The following is a 23,189-nucleotide window of genomic DNA, read 5'->3' as shown; positions in this document are numbered from 1 at the left end:
GCCCCTCTCTTTTTTACTGTCGGTTGCCATTTTCTCTTAAATGAATGAAGAAATTGTAAAAAGATCTGATATGTTTCAGCAGTGTGGATCCTTTTTAGTTTGTTCTATCTGCAGCGCTCCTCTGAGACCCCCAAGGTGTGAAGGTTTGCAATGGGAAGAGTGGCTGAAAATCAGGCTTCAAGTGTTTTATAAGCTGTGGCTGGTTTCTAGGGCAACAGGAGGAAAGGGAAGAGGCATTAAGAACATAATAAGAACAAGTCAGCTGGATCAGACCAGAGTCCATCTAGTCCAGCACTCTGCTACTCGCAGTAGCCCACCAGGTGCCTTTGGGAGCTCACATGCAGGATGTGAAAGCAATGGCCTTCTGCTGCTGCTGCTGCTCCTGAGCACCTGGTCTGCTAAGGCATTTGCAATCTGAGATCAAGGAGGATCGAGATAGGTAGCCATAGATCGACTTCTCCTCCATAAATCTGTCCAAGCCCTTTTTAAGCTATCCAGGTTAGTGGCCATCACCATCTCCTTTTGAAGGAACAATTTTGAAGGAACAAATAAAAGAGCTCACTGTAGCTGTCCTATTTGGCCAATGGCTGCCATGCATACTGCATTGCAGTTTTGCTAGGTTGCTGCATTCTTAATGTGGACTGCAGTAATCTCTAGTGAGGGAAGGATGGAAGTGGGGGCAGAAAGTTAGAGTGGCCAATAGGATTTCAGATTATGGGCAACAGTTCTCTATGGCCACTCACAGGTGCTTTTGACCTAGATTTCAGATTTTTATGTGCATGGCCAAAGACCATGAATAGTAAGCCTGGTTCCCGGAGACCCCATTGAAAGAGTTCAGTGCAAAGTTTAGCTTTAGCTGCTGCTCCTCCCTCTTGAGTTTGTGGTGCTTCAACTGCTGAACCCTTATATTACTGCCTGCCTGTGCTGCCTCTGGAGAAGAAAATGTTCATTGGTTGAAGTAATTGGTTAATTTTTAAGTAATTTTTTTGTGAAGTGTGCCTGTTGCATTTTTTTTTTTGCACCAGTTGGTGAATTGGGTGGTCTCAAGACCTACAGGGGCTTCAGTTGTCTGGTATTGATTTTTTTGTTTGTGCCTCTCGTGTTTTTAAAAGTCATTTCAGAGGATGTTTTTAATTTTTAGGGCTTTTTGCATATGGGTAGTTTTCAGAGTTTTTAATTTTTAGTTCCTTGTATGTATGTGTTGATTCTTTTCTGAGCTGTTTTTCTTGGGCATTTTTGGCCGGAAGGAGGCTTCCTTTACCCTTTCTATCTTTTGGTTGAAAATCCTTGTCTTCTGTTGTGGGACGCAGGGGAGACAGGTCAATCTTTGTGAAGTCCTTGTCTGGGGGGAAAAAGCCACAAGCCCATTTACCAGTATGGATATTAAGATTTTTTATAGACCTTTACAAAAGTTTTTGGGTCCAGTAAAAGACTGGGGAGAGATGGTTCACACCATAGTTAGTATCTTAGAAAATATCTGTCATTTTATAAAATTGGAGACTTTCAGACAGATGTTTAAATAAACCCAGGAATACTATTATTTTAATTGTCTCTTGGAAGAATTGACAGGACTCGAAGCATGCTTCTAGAAACTGCATCACTTCCTTTTCTCGTCAGTAACTATTGCATTACTTGATTTTTTTTGCTAAACATACCAAAAAGACAACAATACTTTGTACCAAACCAATGAGGATGCAAACTTTACCAAATAATTGCTACAGATTCTGGTAAATTATGGTCATTTTTTGAACTGTGTACAGCTTCCTTGAGAAAAGGAGTCTTGAACTACACTACAAATGTTTTGGATACTGTTATTATTTTCATGTTGCTGCTGTTTGAATCGTGAGTTTATCTATTTTATGTTTTTATTGTAATCTTACCAGAATTTTGCATAAGTCACCTTAGAAACAAATAGCTGGAAAAATGGGATATGACTGTTTAAATAAACACCTGCTTTTGGTTTTAGTATTCCTTGAATCTGTTGGTAATGTATGTTCCTTTTCTTGTTAAAACAGAGAGTAATAGTGCTGGAATGTGGACTCTTAATGTGTTGTGGAAGATGTGTGGCATTGATGTACACATGGATCCTAACATTGGGAAAAGATTAAATGCTCTGGGAAATACCCTTACCACATTGACAGGAGAAGAAGATTTAGATGACATTGCTGACCTTAACTCTGTTAACATGGCTGACCTGTCTGATGAGGATGAAGTTGATACAATGTCTCCAACTATTAGTATGGTTAGTAGACTAGTTAGTGCATCCTGGTTCATTCTAATATATTAAGTAGGATGGCAGCTAACCATAGCTGAAATTTCAGGGACAACGATTTGATCAATTGAGCTCACAACCAAATAAACATACAATGAGCTTTTAGCTCTTACTCTGCCCCACTAGGGAACCTGACAATTCAGAAGTGATTTTTTTTTCCATTCCGACAAGCCTATAAATAAACCTTGATCTAGCTCAAAGTTGCTCTACACGTTCTAGCAGATTGGGATTACCCGATCAGCTGACATTAAAGATAGTGAAGAGGTTGGTTTTGTATGAGAATGAAATTCCCAGAACCATTGAATCCTGGAAGAACTGGGTCTATTTTCCAGTTTTCAGCAACACTTAACATGAAGCAGGTAGTAAGTCCCATATGTATACCTAGAAGAACCCAAGCCTCATGAAAATGCTCAAGAGGGTAGAATGATCAAATATCTGTAAAATTCCTCACAAAAGAGCCAGTCAGTAAAGGGAACTGAGACATGAAGGTTTCCTGAATTATTAATCTTGCTATTTATTATCATTTAGAAATCAGATGGTGGTCCACCATGTGTTGATGTACACAAGCTCACATTTGGGCAGCGGATTGTAAATCACCTGCTGGGCTTGAGCCCCAAAAGCCAACGTTACTCTGTTCCTGTAGAATATCTGTCGGGATCAGCGAGGAGTGATGCTACTGATTCTAACAGTTCCCACTTAAAAGCGGGCAGGTCTTGCTCATGGGGACATGTAGGTAGTTTATACAGAGTCTCTTTAAGCGAATGATGGAATTAGTGGGTCACTGGCAAATCACAAATCACTTGGCCTCTTTTAAAACTGATTTTGCATGCTGCTTTGATTGGTGCTAGAAAATCTGTTCTGCTTTGTAAAACAGACACTGAGAACAAGAAATGAAAATATATCTTTCTTTTTTAGGAGAATGCTGAGTGTAGGCGGCAGGGAGCATCTAACAGCCAGACAGGAGAGCAGAGAGGACGAAAGTATGTCAAACGTTTAGTGGACATAAGGGAACTGAATGAACAAGCCAAAGTAATTGATGATCTTAAGTAAGTATGTGTTGCTTTTTCCCCCCTTCAGAATCTTTCAGTGATCTGGTTTCCCTGCATTTCTTTAATACTGTTGATTATTTTATTCCTTATGTTGAATATAATTTTTGTTTTGCTTCAAAATCAGTTGGCTTCTGCTTTCTCTATAGAAAACCATAAGCATAGTGTCTCAAAACAAGGCCACAAAATTATTAGGCCAAAGATCGTTCAGGGTGTCCCAAGTCAGCCAGGGTGTCAGGGTGTCCCAAGTCAGCCCCCCCCCCCTCGTCCTTGTGGGGAAGGAGGAAGTCCCTTGATGCAGGCCGCCGCAGTTTGCTGCACCAAACGCTCCCAGGGGCCAGCTATCCCACTGGAAATAAGTGCTGGCTGGGGAGAGTCTCCACAAGCCAGAAGCAACAGGACAGCCAGACCTGGGTGAATGTGACCCCAGAGAACAGCCACCACCAGTCCCTCTCCCTTGGAGTAAGCCTGCCAGATGCCGGGAGTACAGTGGGAAACTGCTATTGCAGTTACTCTCTGTCCACATCCAGTCCCAGGCAAAGTTTTGCAGCAGCCAGGCATATCCTAGTCCAAATATAGTCTATCTGTCCTCACATCATGTCGCTTATTACGGTACGCCATGTAGGATTCAAGCTGTGGGTACCATCTTGGAAGGAGAGGTAGCTACTAGCAGTACCCTCTCCAAACTGTTACATTGTAGAATGCTTATCTACAGTGAGTAATCCCCTCTCTGCCGCTGCCCTACTGTCTGTAAATTAACATACATCTGGTTTTACTTATTACTTCATTGTTGAGAAAATTACTGTTGGGGTTTTATTAATGCTTTTAAAATGGGAGAACCTTTCTTTGATTGGTTTGATTTCCTGCATATTTCAGTTAGTGGCTTAGTCAGTTCAATTCTGATGTGATGTTTCTCTTGCCTATCCATTTTTTGTTTGCTTTTCACACTAGCTAAATTGTATGAGCGTACGTCATGATTTTCAGTGCAACTTACCAGTCTGTTCCATGGATATGTCTAAAGTGGGAATGGGAGAAGATGAACTCAGTCTGGAGGATCATAGCAATCCTCCTCCCCTTGGCACTGTAATTTTAGAGAGGCATTTCTCAGAACTAAATACTGCTGTATCCCAGAACCACTGAGAGAGAGAAAATTACTACTTACTGGAAATTTTCTTTCAAGCACCCCATCTGCCCACACATTCTTATATTAGCACATTAAGAAAAGGGGAGTAACTCTTTTTCATTTCACAGTGTTTTGATCCAAATTGTTGCCTAGAAGACATTCTTAGTGACTACTGGAAACTGTCTGGTTTATATCCTGAGCAAAAGGATTCAGTAGAGTAACAAAAGCCTCACCAAAAGGAAAATGTTCTCAGAAGTTGAACTAGTAGTAGCTACATCCCTTTTAGCTGGCAGTGTTACAATTTCATAATCAAAGCTATCGTTAGGCCCCTTCTGCATATGCAGAATAATGCACTTTCAATCCGCTTTCACAAATTGTTTGCAAGTGGATTTTGCTGTTCCACACAGTACAATCCAGATGCAAAGTACATTGAATGTGGATTGAAAGTGCATTATTCTGCATGTGCGGAAGGAGCCTTAGTGATTCTAATTACTTACTTCCCTGCTTTCAGGAAACTGGGTGCCAGTGAAGGAACAATAAACCAAGAAATTCAGCGTTATCAGCAGCTGGAGTCAGTAGCTGTCAATGACATCCGCCGAGATGTCCGCAAAAAACTGCGCAGGTCAAGTATGAGAGTGAGTAGTGTTTAAAGATTTTTCTTGTACTTTAACATCCTTTTAATATCTATATATAATTTCATGTTATTTTTCTCAGTATGAAAAAGCAATATGGTAGAAAGTGAAAGAGAGGAAGCTGAAGACAAAAGCAAATAAAGGTAGATTGGCTGGTGGGTGGGAAGGAAAGAAGGAAGGAACCAGGAAGTGGGAAGAAGCCATGAGGGGTTTCAGGATAGGGAAAAAGGGAAAGGGGATAAAATAGGATTTCCTCCTCCCTCGCACATATATTGTAAAGGGGATGATGGTACTGCACTACTGAAAAGTTCAGCATTAAAACGTTTAACTCTATATGCAGATGTGCTGTTATTTCTCTATGAGCCTATTCCCCCCCCCCCCCAAAAAAATACTGTATTATCTTTGCTACGCAATTTGTATTTCCTGTTTATCTCTCAGATGGCAGAAATGAAGGCATGTACTAAGCTGGCACGGGAAACAGCGCTATACAGCTCTCTCCTTAGGACTGTGTATCATTGCAATATGTACATCGCAGACTTGGGCATTTCATAAATATGCCAAATAGCAAAATTTGTATAATATAAATGAAGCATTTTATGTTAAGGCAATAAAGCAATTTCGGTTTGATGAAAAAGTGTATATATATACACTTATGTTTCTCCCAAAGATTTCATTTTTTCCTAAGGGAATTTTTTTTACCTCATGGCCTCAGAATTTCTAGAAGTGTTAAACCTCTCATATTGTGCCCAGTCTTTTCTCACTATATGTATAGCTCACACTCTACCCTTCCTCTCTTAATTCCACCTCTATTAGCCATCCACAGGTTTCTCTGCAGACAAATTTCTCAAGTTACCTTCTCATTTCTACATACTTCCGATTGTGAAGACACAAGTCCCATCCTAAGACTTAAGAAGGCCTCCCTTCTTGCAGGCATTTCCGATTGCCACTTTTGATATGATGATGGGCCTTAGATGTGCCTATAAAGTTGTAGGAAAGAGCATCTAATGGTTTATAATGTTCTGTTAAGATTCTGCGTTGTGCAGACATCACGTACCACACAATTCTTTGCACTTCTACTCACGTGCAAGTCTCACAACATTAAATGGTTCTTACTTCCATATACGTGAGTTTAGAATTACATCATATCAAGGTCAAGCCCATTTAGGCCACAACAGAGCATGCTTAACCATTTCTGGATTCTCCAGTCAGTTTGTATTATTTGTTGCTCCGTGTGAAGTAGTCCTACATACTGTATATTGCCAAGCTGTCAAGGTATGTAAGAATTATGTTAAGATTTAATATATAAATAATATTGTCTGTATGTGTTTAGGCGGCATCACTGAAAGACAAATGGGGCCTGGGCTACAAACCAAGCTATAATCGATCAAAAAGCATCTCAGCATCTGGAAGACCCCCTCTAAAAAGAATGGACAGGGCAAGGTAAAGTGGCTTTTTAAAACCAATTCTTTAATTTGTGAGCAAAAAATCCCTCACTTAATTTTTCCCAGTATGAGTGAACGGCAGCTTATTGGGGTGGGGTAGACTAATGGATACTAGTAGAGTGATGGCTAAACCTCCCACCCCCTTGGTGGATCCACAGTCTAGAAGAGGTTGGGCTTTTGCCTGTTCTTAGGCCTTTTCTACATTCACTGCTTAACACAGGTTTTCCCAGTGGTCAAATCTTGTATCTTTGAAACATTTTCTGTGAAATGATTCCGCAAACCTCCCTTCCAGAAGTGTCGCAAAGGGGGCCGTGGGGGCGGGGGGCGCGATGCACCGGGCGAGCGCCCCTGTGGGGGTGTAGTGGGGGTGTTCTGGGATGGGGCCGTTCTGGGGTAGGGCGGAGGACGCACCAGTGCACCGGGCCCTTTCCCCCCTTGCTACGCCTCTGGACCCTCCCCCTTAATTTTCTCCTTTATATCTTCAACTGCATTTATTCCGCATAGTACTGCTGAAAATGTGTTATTTCAGATGGTAGTGGGATGTCATCTGTGATGCAGAAGAACAACCCTCCCCCTTTGCGTAGGCGCTCTAGCGTTTTCTCTCACCCTCCATTTCCACCCTAGAGAACTACCCACACAAAATGAAAAATACTGACTGAAGCAGGTGCCTGAAGGAGCAAAACTAGAGCTGCAGTAATGCATTGTTGTTACTGCAGCAGTTTCTGTCAATTTCCTCCTGCAAAAGCAACTTCTTTTGTCACTTTCACTTGCTCCTAACTGTGAACACAGTATATCTTTGCATTAATGTGTGATGGCTAGTGCAAGATGAAATTGAGAAAGATGATACAGTCAACCTGGCTTGTGTCTGTGCCCTAACATTACATTGCTATTGAGATATGACAAATAGATTTTTTTTAAAAAAAAAACCTTACTTTTGAAAACAGAGAACAATGGTGAGGAGAAAATGGGTAAAGGGGAGATTGGGCGACTAAATGAAGGCATGGATAAGGTGTTTGGTGGGACCGAGAAAGGAAAACCATTTCAACATGATCACATGCTCAAGGGAAGCTGTCTTGGAAACTGATAGAAAAAACCCTGCAGTATAAGTGCTCAGGAAAGTAACAGAGGAAAAATGATGGGAAAATGTTTCTGAAATCAAATGGAGGAAAATACATGTGGAATTAAATGAAAACCCATAGCATTCTTCTTCTGAATATGATATATTTCTATGATTTTATTTTGCTGATTAGTACCCGTCTTGGAGAGAGTGAAGAACTTCCAGAAATACGTGTAGATGGTACATCTCCTGGACCCAGAGTAACTTTCAATATACAGGACACAGTAAGTCAGTCTCCATATATTAGTCTTCATTTCATTAAATACTATGATGAAATACATACTAGGCATAGAAGATAGATTCGCAAATAGGGTAAATGTCATCTGATAATTCAGCATGCTAGAATGGTAGCATTTTCTTTTCTTAACAAATTACAAGCACCAAAACCGTAAATTTATTCAGATGAATGCAACGTAGTTGGTCTTGATTCCAGTAACTGATGGGTGATAATTACACACACAAACACATATATATATATACAGTGCTTCACATATATATATGCCAGCTGTCCATATGATTCATTTCAGTCTTGACTAGCTTAGTAGTAATTAAACAGTTTGTACTTTGTCAAATGTACCCATTGTTATGTTTATTAATTAAATTCAATTTTAAATCACTTTTTCCCCTGTGGATGTATTTGTTTCTTTTTCAGAGTTGTTTTAATTTGTTTTCTTTTTCACTCTTAATTAAGTTGAATAAAACAGTTTTGGGGATTAAGCAACAGTCCAGCTGTCCAGGGGAAGGGTATTTTCAGGTACTTTTAAAATCAACAAGTGTACTAATTAATCGCATGGAAAATCTGCTTCATTGATCATCTCTCTTTTCCAAGCAGAATGTATCATAATCCATACAGGCAGAAAACTTGCAGTGTGGCATAATCCAGTATCTTCCTTTCCTGATCTTGTCTCTTAAAGCACAATGTTGTCAGCTAGTCTATTAGATGACTTGAACATTCTTGGACTCCAAAGTTTTGTTCACCATTCTAGTTGGAGTCTAATATACAGGTGGGCAGGAGACATTTATTGTTTGATGTTTGAGACGTTTATTGTTTGAGGCCAAATTGTGTATTCTTAGCATGATGTTATTTCTCACCAAAAAAATTCCAGCTGTCTGAATTGACAAAGAATTTTGGCATTCATCCAAATATATGGTAGATGGATACAAATCTAGACCAGTACTCCACACCATGTAAACATTGATGGTCCCAAATAACATTAAGTGTGTTTGATATAAAAGCCTAAAGCTGCCTTATTCTCATGGAACACCTGTTGCATATTCTTAACGCAATGTTGCTTGAAACTCTGAATATCTAGATCTTTGCTAATCCAAAGATAAACCACAGTTGAAGGTTACTTCAAAGCAGTGTCCTAAAATTCTGAAAATTATCAATATTTTAAAAGCATCTCTGTTAAGATAAGAGAGTACATTCTGTTTCAACATTGTGCATGCACTTCCATTCACTAACAATTTCTGTTCATTTCTCTCATTTACAGGCAGCCTTCGGATTTCTTGCTCTTCTATAGCTTTGCTTTAAAAAAATTTTAAATTTTATACTAGTATGTATTTCAATCTATGCTTGACGTAACTTGTTTTTTTTTCATTTCTCTCTCAAGTTTTTTTCATTTCTCTCTCAAGGTGTTTGCTCAAGCTCATTCATTCATTGATTTATAAAACATAATTCATGGCATAGTCTGAATCACTTGGCCTGTCCAAAATCTGACTTTGGAGATTATTTGCTTGGCCTTTAAGAGATCTGATTATGTCGCTGGTAGGAGCAGCGGGTATAATTCCAATGTCTTCTTTGTCTCTTTATAATCAGTTTCCGGAAGAGTCAGAATCGGATCTTTTGTCAGTAACCATTGATGGTCCATCCCATTATTCATCCACTAGTGAAGGATCATGCTCAGTATTCAATTCACCCAAAACTCCAGCTGTCTTCTCACCAAGCGTTCCCTTCCAGCCTGAAGAAGGAAGACGAGATGACAGCTTGTCTTCTACCAGTGAGGATTCTGAAAAAGAGGAAGACCATGAGAAAGAGAAGCTGTATTTTTACCGAAAAGCCCAGTGAGTATATTCTTGAGGGTAAAAGACTTGTTCCCGTTGTTAACCTGGCTTTTATCTTTTTACTCAAGACCAGTTTCTGTACAAAAAGTAGTCCATTCTGTATAAAATGTTCATTGTGAATTCTTGGCTGGTTAGCTCTTTTCAGTCTGTGTTTGACTATGCAGATAGAATAAATACACTACACAGCATCCTGCTGGTATATGCAGTTGCCAAGCCTTTTCAGCCCCAGACATTGTGTAGTGAAAAATCTGTGCCTAGCTCCTTTCAGAAGATCAGGTGGATTGTGTGTAACATGTTTCTTGTGCAAACATGGTCATGGCACTAGGAACAGACGGTCATACTTCCTGTTTCTGATTTATTATCATTGAGTAACTGATTATTTGACATATTTATACCTCTGTAAGGCAGCTTTATGAATACATATTTTTTAACAATTTTGAATAATAATCTCTCCTCTACAAAGTCAGTTTTCATCAGTTCCACCAGAGTTTGGCAATCATCTTTTCCTTAGGACTAACTCAGTTCCTTCGGGTTTCCTTTTTTGACTCTAGCACTGGAACCAAACACTTTATTGTCTTTAATTTTTTTCCCCAATCCGCCGGTTTGATCCAGACCTTTGGACTCTGATGAGGAGATGGCTTCATCAGTTGTTGACGCCAATGTTCCATCAGAACTATCCCCAGATGAGGCTATTAGTGATTCCACAGCCACCTCTCCTACTGAGGACCTTTGGATATACTCTGAACAATTAATCCTGATAGCCTAATATTCCTAATATACCATCAACGTGCACTCCAGGTGTGATGGGGCTCTGGGGAAAGCAGTCCTCCTCTTATTTTGCTGGGGATTCCACATCCACCTCTTTCATTAAGCAAGCTTGGTATTCTCATGTGTGAGACTGCACAGAAGCCATAGCGGTGAAAACAGGGTTGCAGTTGCAAGCAACTGTCGAGTAATATTCTGTGCAGGCTGTGGGATCCTCTGCTGTGTGGGATCTTTCCCATCATGGTCAAGCAAGTACCGAGGGAAGGAGCATTCTCCCCATCCCTGCCATGTGCTTGTTTTGGCAGGAAACAATCCAGCTCATATCAGAGGAGAATGGGAGTATGCCATATCATCTATAAAGAACTAGGAAGTTGTAGAAATTGTTCTACTTGACTGGCTTGTGCAAGCATGGTCCCATGTGTGCCTGCACAGAAGCCCACTTGATGAACAATAGTTATAAGTAAGTGCAACCCTGTTTTCTTAATTTTAAAATATTTTGAGTTATGGAACATGAAATTTTCTTTCAGCATTTTTAGTGCCTTGAATAAAAATGAACACTTATGATGAGTGTGCTACATCAATTCAGAATTTTTACTTTTTGAATTTGGCACGTAGACCATATGTTGTGCTTAATCAGAGCTATTCCCACGCCTCTTTGATAGGTTTGGTAGTTCATGCAGCCTCTTGGAACATGGGGAAATGCTACCTGAGACAGAGAAGTTCATTTTGTCAAACTTGTAAGCATTTCTTTGTTGTCTGCAGGCCAGTTCCTCGTAAGAAAGCAACAGGTTTTGCTGCTGTTCATCAGCTTTTCACTGAACGGTGGCCAACAGCTCCAGCCAACAGAAGTGTGACTGGCACAACTACAGAGAGGAATATTGACTTTGAGCTTGATGTGAGAGTTGAAATTGACTGTGGGAAATGTGTTCTTCATCCAACAACACTTCAGCAAGAACATGATGATATAAGCTTAAGGAGGTAAGAACTTTTGAAGTCTCAAAATTAGCAATTTCCATCATGTCAGGGGATTTCCTGAGGAAAATTTGGAAGCTTAGTGTGTGATCTTTGTTTGTGCATATAGTAAGTGATTCTACAACACATCTGGGTAATTTCCTTATCATCACTTTGTGATCTCTGTGGATCATGTGGATAGGCTTTGCACCTGCACAGAGCAACAATTCAGAAACTCGTATTGGTGCAATGATTTCCCTTCAGAAGTTCCACTTCAAACCATGTATGCCCTGAGGCATTGTGCTCCTTGCTGTTTATTTTCTTTCAGTGGCAAGATACTGTTCAACACCATCAGGTCAAATGAGTAGTTTTATTTAAGCAAGGCGCTGCTTCAAATTTAAAAAGCACCTACTACGAGGAAGGAAGGCAGATCATGTGAATCGAGCCCTTCGGGGGTGAGGCGGCTTATAAATCTCATAATAAATAAATAAATAAATAAATAAAATAAAATCCACAGATAACCACTTGAAGAGCAACAATTACAGGCAAGCAGCCTGTTTTTACCACTTTGTGGCCTCTGTGCACCACACTGAAAGGTATAATTAGTAAGGTCCCCTTCTTGGATGCAGGTATAGGTGCATCAGTTGAATAGGATTTTATGGCTGCATTTTGAAATGAAGCATCTGCTTGAGCATGTGTATCAAGGGGGAGCTGGAAAAACATCAGTTGCTGTGTCCAGGTGGCTGCTCTGCTGAGTGACGGTAAGGGCAAACCTCTAGAAAAGGCTGCTGCCATCACCCTGGTGGAATTGGCCTTGAGCCTAAGTTTTCATCTTGACCTTCAGGTGGATACCTTTATGAAACCGTTCTGTGAGGTTATCTGCAGACTTGGAATAAGTGGTCATCAGAAGGTTGATGACAATCAGCTCTATTTTTCATTATCCACCAAGTTAGATGAGACAGTGGATGTTCTCAACTGGCATCTGGATGGAGTGAAGTGTTCATAATTTCCTCTAAAGACTTAAATGGTTGGGACCTGGAATTTAAAGGACTAGTTGCTCCATAGAGACCTTTCTAACAACTCTGATCTTTTCGGAGGCCCTGTTGTGTATGTTCCAGAGGCTACGTTAGATGATCACTAGAGACCAGGCCTTTACTGTAGTGACACCTCAGCTGCTACACAGCTATCTGCTTTAGCCTATTGAGTTTTAGATATTAATTCTGTCTCCTTAATAAAGTGGCCTCTGTTCCTGTGCATGCCTTTCACTGGCTCCTAGTGGGACGTCACAGTTCTGTGGCATCTGCGATATGAATTACATGAATATACATGAAACTGCCTTATTGTCACTGGCTAACTGCCAGGAAAGCCAAGGAGGCGGAGTGAAGTTAGGAAACGGTCTTTATTTAATAGGCAGAATAGTCCCCAAAACACCCAGCAAAGCAGTGGTCAGAGCCCAGTCCCAGTTAACCAAGAGAGCTCAACAGCCAACTGAGTTTGAAAAACCAGCTACATGTATGGCAGTGTGTTATTTGGCTTTAATTGTTTAAATATTTATTTATTTATTTATTTATTTATTATTTAAACTTTTATACCGCCCCATCCCAAGGGGCTCTGGGCGGTGTACAACATAAATCTCGGTACAAATAAATATGGTTAAAACCTTTAAAAACAGCAGTAGAATAATAAGAGGCATCCAAATACCTAATTTTAAACCCCCCCCCAAGAGGGAGGGAATGGCGACTCCTATTGGATAGAAGTACTCGGGTGTTAAGAGCTAAAATAGGGGGGGGGCACCTTCAGCGGCTGGTCCCTCCAAAGGCCCGGCGGAACAGTTCCGTTTTACAGGCCCTGCGGAACTCCCCAAGGTCCCGCAGGGCCCGGATGGCTGGTGGAAGAGTGTTCCTGGCCGGAGACCAGAAACATGAAGGCCCTGGCCACGTGTGGAGGCCAACCGCATCATTGAGACCCAGGGACCACCAAAAGATTAGCCTCAGCCGAGCGGAGAGGCCGTGTAGGGACACTATGGGGTGATGCGGTCACCGCGGAGTACGAGGGTCCCCAAACCCGCGTAAAGGCCTTAAAGGTCAGCACCAACACCTTGAAAATGATTCGGAACTCCACTGGGAGCCAATGCAGCTGGCGCAGCACAGGCTGGATGTGTTCCCAGATGGCGCTGCCTTTGCACCTGCACAGGTGCAAATACCAATCACTTTGCACTTTAGAAATACCATGATGTAAAGTAATGTCCTGTTGCATACAACTGTATACTGCTACTTATTTTCAGGAGCTACGATCGGAGTTCTAGAAGTTTAGACCAAGAATCTCCTTCAAAAAAGAAGAAATTTCAAACTAACTATGCATCGACTACTCACTTGCTGGCAGGAAAGAAAGTGCCATCATCTCTGCAGACAAAGTCCAGTGACTTGGAGACAACAGTATTTTACATTCCTGGGGTGGATGTAAAGGTAAAAATTAGAGGAATGCTGGGAAATGCTGAGTTCCTTTTTGAGGCAAATGTGGGGAAGTATAAACCTAGCTTTCTTTCACTCACCGGCTTCCTTTCAGGCGTTCTACTGCCATGATAGTTATAGAGGTGTGGTCATGTTTGTTGTAGCAACAACAAATCAGAATCTTGTGGCACCTAAAGACTAACAATATTTTATTCCAGTGTAAGCATTCATAGATGAATAATATGGGACTTACTAAGCAGGTCTTCTCAAAAGTATTGCTCCCTTCCTGCATTTCACAGTTCCTTGACTTGCTTTTTATTTCTGCTTTCCACACCATTTATATGAAAATTTGCAAATGATGCATTCTTGGCAGAAAAGGAAATGGGTTCTAGCATGTGGAAGCTTCAGCGAGAAAGAATATTATGTTAGTCTTAAGGTACCACAGGATCAATATATTTAACAGTTGATACAGCCGCATTTGCAGGTACTCAAATATATGGGGGCATGCAAAGAGAAGGGCAATTTTTCAAACAACTGAAGACCACCACCATCCCAGAATCTGAAACAAAGTACCCTATATACTCGAGTATAAGTCGACCCAAATATAAGTCAAGAGAGGCTTTTTCAGTATTAAAAATGTGCTGAAAAAGTCGACTTATACACAAGTATATACGGTAGCATTGTCTGTGTCTTAGCTCGGAATTTCACTCCATCCTAAATTCATCCATTTCACTGCAAAGTCTATGAACCTCACTCCTAATCCCTGGGCAGCCTCTCCCAGAAGTTTCATGGGGGAGGCCTGATAGAAAAAACCATAGCAGCATCAACCATGTGTCTGGTGGAACAGCTGTGTCTTACAGGCCCTGCAGAACTGTAATAAATCCCACAGAGTATTTTACCAGGTTGGTGCTGAAAAAACCCTGACCCTGGTTGAGGCTAGCTCAGTACTGCCTGTGAGAGAATGCCTGTACAGATGACAAACTGTCAATTTGTCTCTTTTCAGCTACATTACAATTCCAAGATGTTAAAGACTGAATCGCCTAATGCATCGCGTGGTTCGTCTTTGCCAAGAACCTTTTCCAAAGAATCCAAGCTGTATGGTATGAAAGATACTGCCCTGCCTTTTTCTCACCTCAAGGCTAAATCTTTACTTCCTCCCCAACCCCCACCCATCCCATCAGGTAGAGATTTTTCTCTTCAACTGTACCCTTTGTTTTCATTCTTTCCATGTTGTAATCAAAACTTAGGCCTATATTCTGCTTTCTGATAGAGCACCCAGGTTGCTTGCGTCATGTGTTGTGTAACTGCTGTCAAGTTTTTTTCTGACTCACAATGAGCATCTAAAAATGCTGACGCATGGAGTGCTAAAATTCTAATTGCTGTTAAAAGTTCCTTGTAGCTTTCAGAATACTGCTCTTTTCTTTGAGTTCATTTCTTCTTTAGATTTTTCCTCTGAATTAACTTTTCCCAATAAGTACACTTGTCATCAGTTTGTCCTCAATTCAGTGTTTTCTACAATGCCTTGCAGTACTTGAAATCATTGCCTAAAGTCTTTGAAATGTTGATGAAACTAGGCTCACTTAGTGCTTTTAGAAACTGGATAGGGCCAGGTGGGGTGGGGTGCCTTCATTTTCACTGAGCAATCCACAGCAGTGCTCAAATCTCTTTCCCTCTCAGTCTTGGCCACTTCAGACCCCTTCAGAGTATATTTACAGGAAGGGTTTTTTGTTCTACTGTCAATCACCTTACACTGATCTTCATTGATCATACTAGTGTCCTTTCACCCAATTTAAAGATGTCACCCTGGAGCATCTCACAATCCACTTTGATTTTTGTCATCATGATTTTTTTATTTATTTTATTTGTTTTATTTGTTTAATTCATTTGTATCCTGCCTTTCTCCTCAGTACAGACTGAAAGCAGCTTACATCATTCTCCTGTCTTCCATTTTATTCTCAGTACAAAACTGTGAGGTAGGTTAGATTGAGGGAGTCACCTAGCAAAATTCTATGGCACAAAAGGAAATTTGAACCTAGGTCTCCCATCTACTAGTCTGGGACTCTTAATCACTGGACCTCACTGGCTCTGGATAATGTGTTGTCATACGCAAACTTGCCTAATACACTACTTACCCCCAGATCATTATTCTAGATTGTTATGAACACATTAAAAATCAATCAGTAAGCTTAGAAGTATTTGGTGAGACACCGAGTCAGAAGTTTCTGGAAGTCCCAAGTATATAAATATATACTGGATCACTCTTATCCTTGTATTTGTTAATGTTCTCTACGAATTCTGAAAGAGTGGTGAGGCAGAAGCCATGCTTGATTTTCTCTCAGCCTGCTTTGTTCCTCTGCATGTGTAATAATTCTAATTCTAATAATTTGATTACAGTTTCTACTAATGTACCTGGAACAGAAGATAAACTGTCCTATAATTTCCTGGTTTCCCCCTAGACACCTTTTCAAACATTGAACAAGCTGGCTGCAGTGCTCAGCCAGAAAAAGACTATGACAACTGTGGGTGCAACCTAAACCCCCTACTTCTCCCTTTTTCTGAAGCTGAAGAAAATTGGTGGACATTATCAAGCCTCAGCTAAGGCCATATCCCAAACTTTGCATAGGCTGCCTTTCACCCGAATGGTCTATTCAGATGCAAGCACACCTGTTTCTGTTGTTGACTTTAATTGCTATATGTTTAATTTTGTAGAGAGTTGCTTTTTAAACCCCACTTTTACCTATCTTTAAGGAGTCTCAAAATGGCTTATAGTCACCTTCCCTTCCCCTCTTCACAATAGAAAATTTGCACATGGATGTGAGGGCAATCTGGCTGCGGCATCTGTCACCAGGGTTGATTTGGCTGATCTGGCTGGTGAGGCAGGTGACCCTCACCTCCCCCACTGCTCCATATGTGTCCCTCCCAAAGCTGCACACTCTGTTGAAGAGAACAGCTGTCCCAGACAGGAGTGTACCATTTTTTGGCCAAGTGTATATGATAGCTGCGCTCCTCTGCTAGAACCCCCGAGCAAACAAGTTCAAGAAAGCTTGCACAATGATTTAGTGGCCCTTTTTCTTGGTGTTTCCAATCATGTGTGTGTAAATCGATCCACGTTGATAATGTATATGCAAAAGGCCAGGATTCTTGCTGTTGAGCAAACATTAATCCAATGAATTAGAAAACCTGTTCCTTCGTTTGCATTCTGATTAAAGTTGGTTATCTGATATTCTACTAAACACAGTTTGTTTTTTAAAAACATTTTAGCCAAAGGGAAGGGAAGTGGTGGCGTAAAAACAGCGAAACTATATGCTTGGGTCGCCCTCCAGTCTTTGCCGGAGGAAATGGTGATTAGCCCCTGCCTGTTGGACTTTCTAGAGAAGGCCCTTGAAACCATTCCTATAACTCCAATAGAAAGGAACTATGCAGGTATCACATGACGAAATAACTTGTTTCTACCACTGTTATAATTTGTTTCAAGTTTAACTGGATGACTATTAAAATTAATTTCTTTGTGCTGTTAAAAGCTGTGAGCTCACAAGATGAGGATATGGGGCAGTTCGATATGCAAGACCCCTTAGAAGAATCCACAGCCTCTTTGGTGTCCTCATCGACCTCAGCATACTCCTCCTTCCCTGTGGATGTCGTCGTTTATGTAAGAGTGCAGGTGAGGAGAAACACAGGCAGATTATGATCTTGAATGGTTCCTGTTCCAATGAAGTCAATGGCATAATGGATGGGAATGGTTTGAAAATTCCCTAACTCTCTGGATGACAATCGTTACGAGAAGGGGCATAATCGGGGGTCTCATAAATCCTTAAAGGTTGTCAGCAATATGCTTCCAAAGACATTTCCCTTTTTAAATAAATGTTTATGATGCATGTCTTCATTTCAGTTTATAGGGAAGTTATTTAACTGTATAAGCAATCTTGCATATATTACTATTCACAGTATAAATATTGTACATTAAAATTTCAAATTTAATTTTTCAAATTTAAATTTTTCTGCTTCTTGTGAACTGAGCAAGGGTTACCTTTAAAGATTTAGAATGTGGCGCACTACTGACCCTAACGGTTTTTATGTTTGCGTTTATATTTCTGTAGAAGAAACTGAAAGATTTAATTTTTTAACCTGAAACCATTTTCAAATAAATCACCATTTTCTAATTGTGATTCAATTGGAGTATAGCATAATCCAAAAGCTAATTAAAACAATTGTTTTTTAATGTTACTGTTTTCCATTATCCTTTTTTTTTCTGTTGCCTAGCCCTCACAGATCAAGTTCAGTTGCTTGCCAGTATCAAGGGTGGAGTGTATGCTGAAGCTACCTTCCCTTGATCTTGTATTTTCTTCTAATCGAGGGGAACTGGAAACATTAGGTGCAGCCTGTCCTGCAGAAAATGCTGCACAAAGTGGACCGAAGGTTAAAACTGTGTCACCAGGTAAAAGTTGATATTGAAAATGATGTTAAGTTGCTTGTCAATAGCCTAGAAGAATGAATTACTAGAAAAAAAGTAACATGAAAACTTGGGGAGAAAATGGAAAAATCAGGGGAATTTTTTTCTGAGAACAGTTTTAAGTAGGATGCCCCTGCTAGTGGTGCCAGGCTCCTGCAGAGATTTAGTTATCTTTGGATGTCAATGTGCCTAGCTCGCAGAGCCTTCTGCCATACCAGGCAGCAATACAAGCACTTCTCATTTTACATTGTAGCTGCTGCCTCGGTCTTTGTTTCCTTTGAATAGCTGGCTTGTTATTCAGTTCATTTGAGGTTTCTGATGACTCTCCCAGCTTTATGGCATCAGGCTTTGCCTTGGTTGGTAGGGAAGGGCTTAAAGCTGGCACTGCCTTGGCATGCAGGGCAGGGCTTGGAGCTGGCTCTACTACTTGCATCTCCTTGCGAGGAGCCAGCTGTGGATCCACAATGTCTTGAGGCTCTACCTCAGAGTCTTCAACACCTGGGGACTGACTCATAACACTCTAGTAAACATCCCAGCTACAATTTTCTGTACCAACTGAAATTTCTGAACATGTCAAGTTCCCCTCCCCCAGTGATTTTAGCTCAGTAAGCCAGATAGATAATTCTTAAGAGTATTTTTGGAGGATCTAAAGAGATTCTTACTACCAAGAACATATTAACATATGCCCACATCATAAAAATTGGTTTCCAGGTTTTAATAATTATCAAAATGGTGCTGTTGGCTAATCTTTTGAGAATGTTTTAAAGCACATGTGGTTTATTACCATTAATTTGAGTTTTCCCCCCCTGCTGCAGGTTCATCACCAGGTTTGGGCAGCCCCTTTGGCAGAACACGGCATAGTAGTAGCCAATCAGATTTGACTGGTTCTAGTAGCAGTTCTTCTGGTCTGAGCTTCACAGCCTGCATGTCTGATTTCTCCCTTTATGTATTTCATCCATATGGAGCCGGAAAGCAGAAAACCAGTGTGACTGGCCTGGGTGCTGGTTCTGGGTCCCTAGGTAACTACTAAATATCACATCACACCAGAAAATAAGGCTCTTGGCTAAGTCTGAATAATGTCCATCTCAAATGGGATTGGCAGAGGGATCAGTTGACTGCCCTTTGTTTGATAGCTGTCGCTTGTTCCATGAAGCCGAGCATGCCACTGTGAAGCTGGAGGCTTACTGTCTTCCATTTGGTGGTGGTGAATCTTTTGTGGCAAAAGATCGAATATTGTAATTTTAGCTTTATGCAACTCAACTCAAAACTGGCAATACTTTGGGTTTTCCTTATTCAGTGAAGTCAGCTGTGTCTCACGCTTTCAGGAAACGTTGATGAAGAACCCTCTTCCGTTACCGGTCGAAAAGATTCCTTGAGCATCAATCTTGAGTTTGTGAAAGTTAGCCTATCAAGAATAAGGCGTTCAGGAGGAGCTTCCTTTTTTGAGAGTCCCTCTACAAGCAAAGCGGCAAGCAAGATGGACACCACCTTAATAAACATATCTGGTATTTATGTATATGTATTTAGCATTGACATCATACCCTTCAGTACATATTTATTATTGTGTAGGTATTTTTGCACAGTGTTGTTTAAGAGTAAACAAAGTGGTCACCCGCATCACAGCGCATTTTGGAAACATTAGCTGCTGAGTTACTAACATCTATAGAGAACTTAATTAGGGAAATCTTCTACTTGACTTCTGTCTTCTCTGAAGCACTGTCCTGAAACACTGCAGTCTGATATGGGTAGTGTGTATACATGATGTGAAATGTATAATGTGCTCTGTGCTGGATTTGGAAGCCTGTAAATAGGGAAGGACGGTGGTGATGAGGGCTGTACCTCATAATGCTGTTCTTGTTCAGATCAGGCAGCCTTCTTTTACCATTCTCGGTTCATAGTTTTAGATTTTTTCTGAGGGCTTTCAAATTCAATTAACTTCTATTTTCATTTCAATAAGATAGCTGTCAGATTATTTCAAGTTACAGCTAAGGTTTAAAAAAGTATTTTTCAATGTTAGCTGTAGTGCTATCCAACTTTAGGGCATTTGTCATTTAGAAGAGGAGCCCCCAACCTTTTTTGACACTTTGGAATTTTGATACAGGGTGGTGGGAGAACTGCAAAATGACTGCTTTGGGGGGTGGAACCAACCGTACAATCTCAGGGAATTAGGAAATATGTAATTCTAGTTGTAAACCAACATTTCAGGCAGCAGCTCTGTTGAACAGGATGCCTTTGAGAATGAACATATTATTTTAAAGTTTTTTTCATTGATTCATCTTTCCTTCAGTCACACAGTGAAGAGCATTATAGTGTGATTGCAGTTGTTGGTGAACACAACATTTTTAAAAATCTGCATGGTCAACTCTCCAGTTGGCCAGTCAGAAGCCTTGCTAGGCAAAAGTCCCATCTGTTCCAGAGGCGAACGGCCCTAGGGACAGGGGGTACCTGCTGTCCCCGGGCGCCACTACTCTGGGCATGTGGGGGTGCAAAATTGGCCCCCCACGTGGCCAGGAAGATGTTGTCTTCGGGTGCCCTTGGCCCCGCCCATGTCGTCATCAATGTGGGCGGGGCCAAGGAGACCCGAGGATACACCCCAGCCCCGGCTCCCAGCCGGCAGTCTGTTCTGCCCTCCCCTCTGGGGAGAGCAAGAGGAATTGAGGCTCCGTCCTCGTCTCCTTTGCTTTCATAAGCACGGGGGCTGGGGGACCTGGCATGCGCAGGTCTGCCGCATTAGCCATCACAAGCTTCTCAAAAGCTCTGCTTTGTCTCGTGTACTCTCCCCTCTCTTCCTGAACTGCTTTTCTGTTCAATGGTCATGTGAAAAGGGAAGAGGGAGCACTCTTCCCTTGGCTCTCGTGATTACGACACTGAGGGAGAATGTTTAGAGCTTTAGCTCCTGCTTTTGGTACTGTTTCAATTTGAGGAGAATTTTTCCTCAGATAATGGAAAAATCAGTGGCACTTTTTACACCACGTGCCAAGTGTAGAAGAAAAGTGACCAGAAATGATGGCCATGAAGACTGCCAGATGTGTCTAGTGGAAGGCCACATACCAGCTTCATGTAAGCCTTCACTGATCTTTCCCTTAACAACAACTTTGACAAATTGGTTGGGCTGAGGTTATATGATTGGCCCAAGGTCTCTAAGCAACCATCTGTGGCAGAGTGGGGCAGGAGAGACTGGCAAATCTGAAAGCTGCCCTTTGGAAGAAGTCGTTGGGGCATTGTGTTTTTCATGTGGCCAGGACAGTTTTTGGTGTTATTATATGGCAGTAAGCCTAGTTGGTGATTCAAAAAGATCAGTCCAAATATCTTGAGCCACAACCAAATACCCTAAACCCTTGATCTGTCTGTACGTCTCTCTTCTATGAGTGATGAAAAAGAATTATACCATTAGCTGCCGAGTTACTAACATCTATAAAGAACTTGTAACAACCTAATAGGACTTGGTAATTAGGAAAATCTACTAGTGTAGAAAATGCACTTTCATAGTTGCTACCTCGCGTATAGACCAGTTTGGTGGTGGCTGCAACTCTAGGAAGATGAGGAACAGGGAAGTAAGTGGGGCCTACATTGAGCAACTTCAGAGGGAAAGGCTCTGTTGCTCAGCTTCCAGTCTTGTTTGCATTATAATCAGTAAAATATGACTTCTCTTTGCTTTTATGTTTGACATGTTACAGGTATGAATGAAAGGTATAACTTCTTTTTTCATAATTCTGACTCCTTATTTATTATTTTAGCTGTTTGCGATATAGGATCAGCTTCTTTTAAATATGACATGAGGAGACTGAGTGAGATTTTAGCCTTCCCCAGAGCCTGGTATAGAAGAAGCATCGCACGGCGCCTTTTTTTGGGTGACCAAACCATAAATTTGCCAGGTAAGTTAACAACATGACTTAGGAACGTTGCCCATGAATTTGAGGGGGGAAACCACCCACCTTGCACTATAAAGAACTTCTTCATTGTTCTTTACATTTGTGTTGCTGTTATTTGTTTGCTTCATTTTGCCTTTCTTCTCAGTGGGGATTGAAGCAGTTTATTCTGTTCTCTTCTTCCCCCATTTTCCCTTAACAACAACTTTGACAAATTGGTTGGGCTGAGGTTATGTGATTGGCCCAAGGTCTCTAAGCAACCATCTGTGGCAGAGTGGGGATTCAAATCCTGGGTCTGTCAAGTCCTGATCTGACCCTCTAACCACTATACCATGCTGTCTATAATTTAATTTACGCTAATAATTTGTTTAATAACTTGCATAATGTAATAATAGTTTATGTAATTATTGATGGATATAGGGCTAGTTGAAGTGGCAAAGAAAACAGTCAAAGGCTCTGTGGAATGGCTCCTTAGGACTCCCCCCCCCCCCAGGGTTGTACCTTTATCATTTATTCAAGTTACAGACTTTTTAATGGTGAAATGTATAGTGTAATCGAGGCAGTGAAGGTGGGTGTAAAGCAATCTCTCTGAGAGGATCAGTGACTGGATGCTGAGGCTATGAGGAAAATGTTGCTATTCAAAGGTTGTGCAAGTTATGAATGTTCACACACAGGTTTCCAAAATGAAAAAAAAGATGTGAGGCTTAATTTCTCTCAGATATGCCTGCCATTCGTGAACAGTGTCGACTTCTAAAGTTTCTTTAGAAGGCCAGCAACCCAACAGGGATGGTTCCCCAACCCCCATGGAACCACTGTATGCAGCTCCATGAGCTGTGCCTACTTTTTTGCTTGCTCATGCCAGCAAATGTAGATGTTCCTGTACTAAAAGGGCTCAAGGAGTTGACTAATGCCACCCCATCCCTGGCTATGTTTGGAAAATGGGGATCAGTGTAGTAGTTGCTGATGGTTGTGACTCAACTTGGTGACTCACTGACATTGAAGAAACAA

At 41.1% G+C, this 23,189-nt stretch overlaps 1 protein-coding gene across 10 annotated transcripts in view; it reads left to right on the top strand.

Annotated features, from left to right (window-relative positions):
* Positions 1-23,189, top strand: part of BLTP1 (bridge-like lipid transfer protein family member 1) — a 141,477-nt gene that overhangs the window by 102,554 nt on the left and 15,734 nt on the right. For 3 of the 10 annotated variants that reach the window (XM_048508691.1, XM_048508692.1, XM_048508690.1), the window contains 16 exons: positions 2,016-2,242; positions 3,188-3,318; positions 4,953-5,076; positions 6,404-6,513; positions 7,766-7,856; positions 8,324-8,386; positions 9,452-9,696; positions 11,224-11,439; positions 13,697-13,877; positions 14,866-15,043; positions 17,124-17,285; positions 17,384-17,523; positions 18,123-18,297; positions 19,128-19,331; positions 19,638-19,817; positions 22,050-22,187. In XM_048508691.1, the coding sequence (XP_048364648.1) occupies positions 2,016-2,242; positions 3,188-3,318; positions 4,953-5,076; positions 6,404-6,513; positions 7,766-7,856; positions 8,324-8,386; positions 9,452-9,696; positions 11,224-11,439; positions 13,697-13,877; positions 14,866-15,043; positions 17,124-17,285; positions 17,384-17,523; positions 18,123-18,297; positions 19,128-19,331; positions 19,638-19,817; positions 22,050-22,187 (2,565 nt within the window). Of the gene's footprint in view, positions 1-2,015; positions 2,243-2,800; positions 3,002-3,187; positions 3,319-4,952; positions 5,077-6,403; positions 6,514-7,765; positions 7,857-8,323; positions 8,387-9,451; positions 9,697-11,223; positions 11,440-13,696; positions 13,878-14,865; positions 15,044-17,123; positions 17,286-17,383; positions 17,524-18,122; positions 18,298-19,127; positions 19,332-19,637; positions 19,818-22,049; positions 22,188-23,189 lie in introns of all 10 variants that reach the window. The other 7 variants (XM_048508698.1, XM_048508697.1, XM_048508695.1 and 4 more) reach the window with 5 other exon arrangements.

Source organism: Sphaerodactylus townsendi, linkage group LG10, assembly GCF_021028975.2.
Source record: "Sphaerodactylus townsendi isolate TG3544 linkage group LG10, MPM_Stown_v2.3, whole genome shotgun sequence".
Taxonomy (NCBI): Eukaryota; Metazoa; Chordata; class Lepidosauria; order Squamata; family Sphaerodactylidae; genus Sphaerodactylus; species Sphaerodactylus townsendi.
This window is presented reverse-complemented; position numbering and strand designations above follow the sequence as displayed.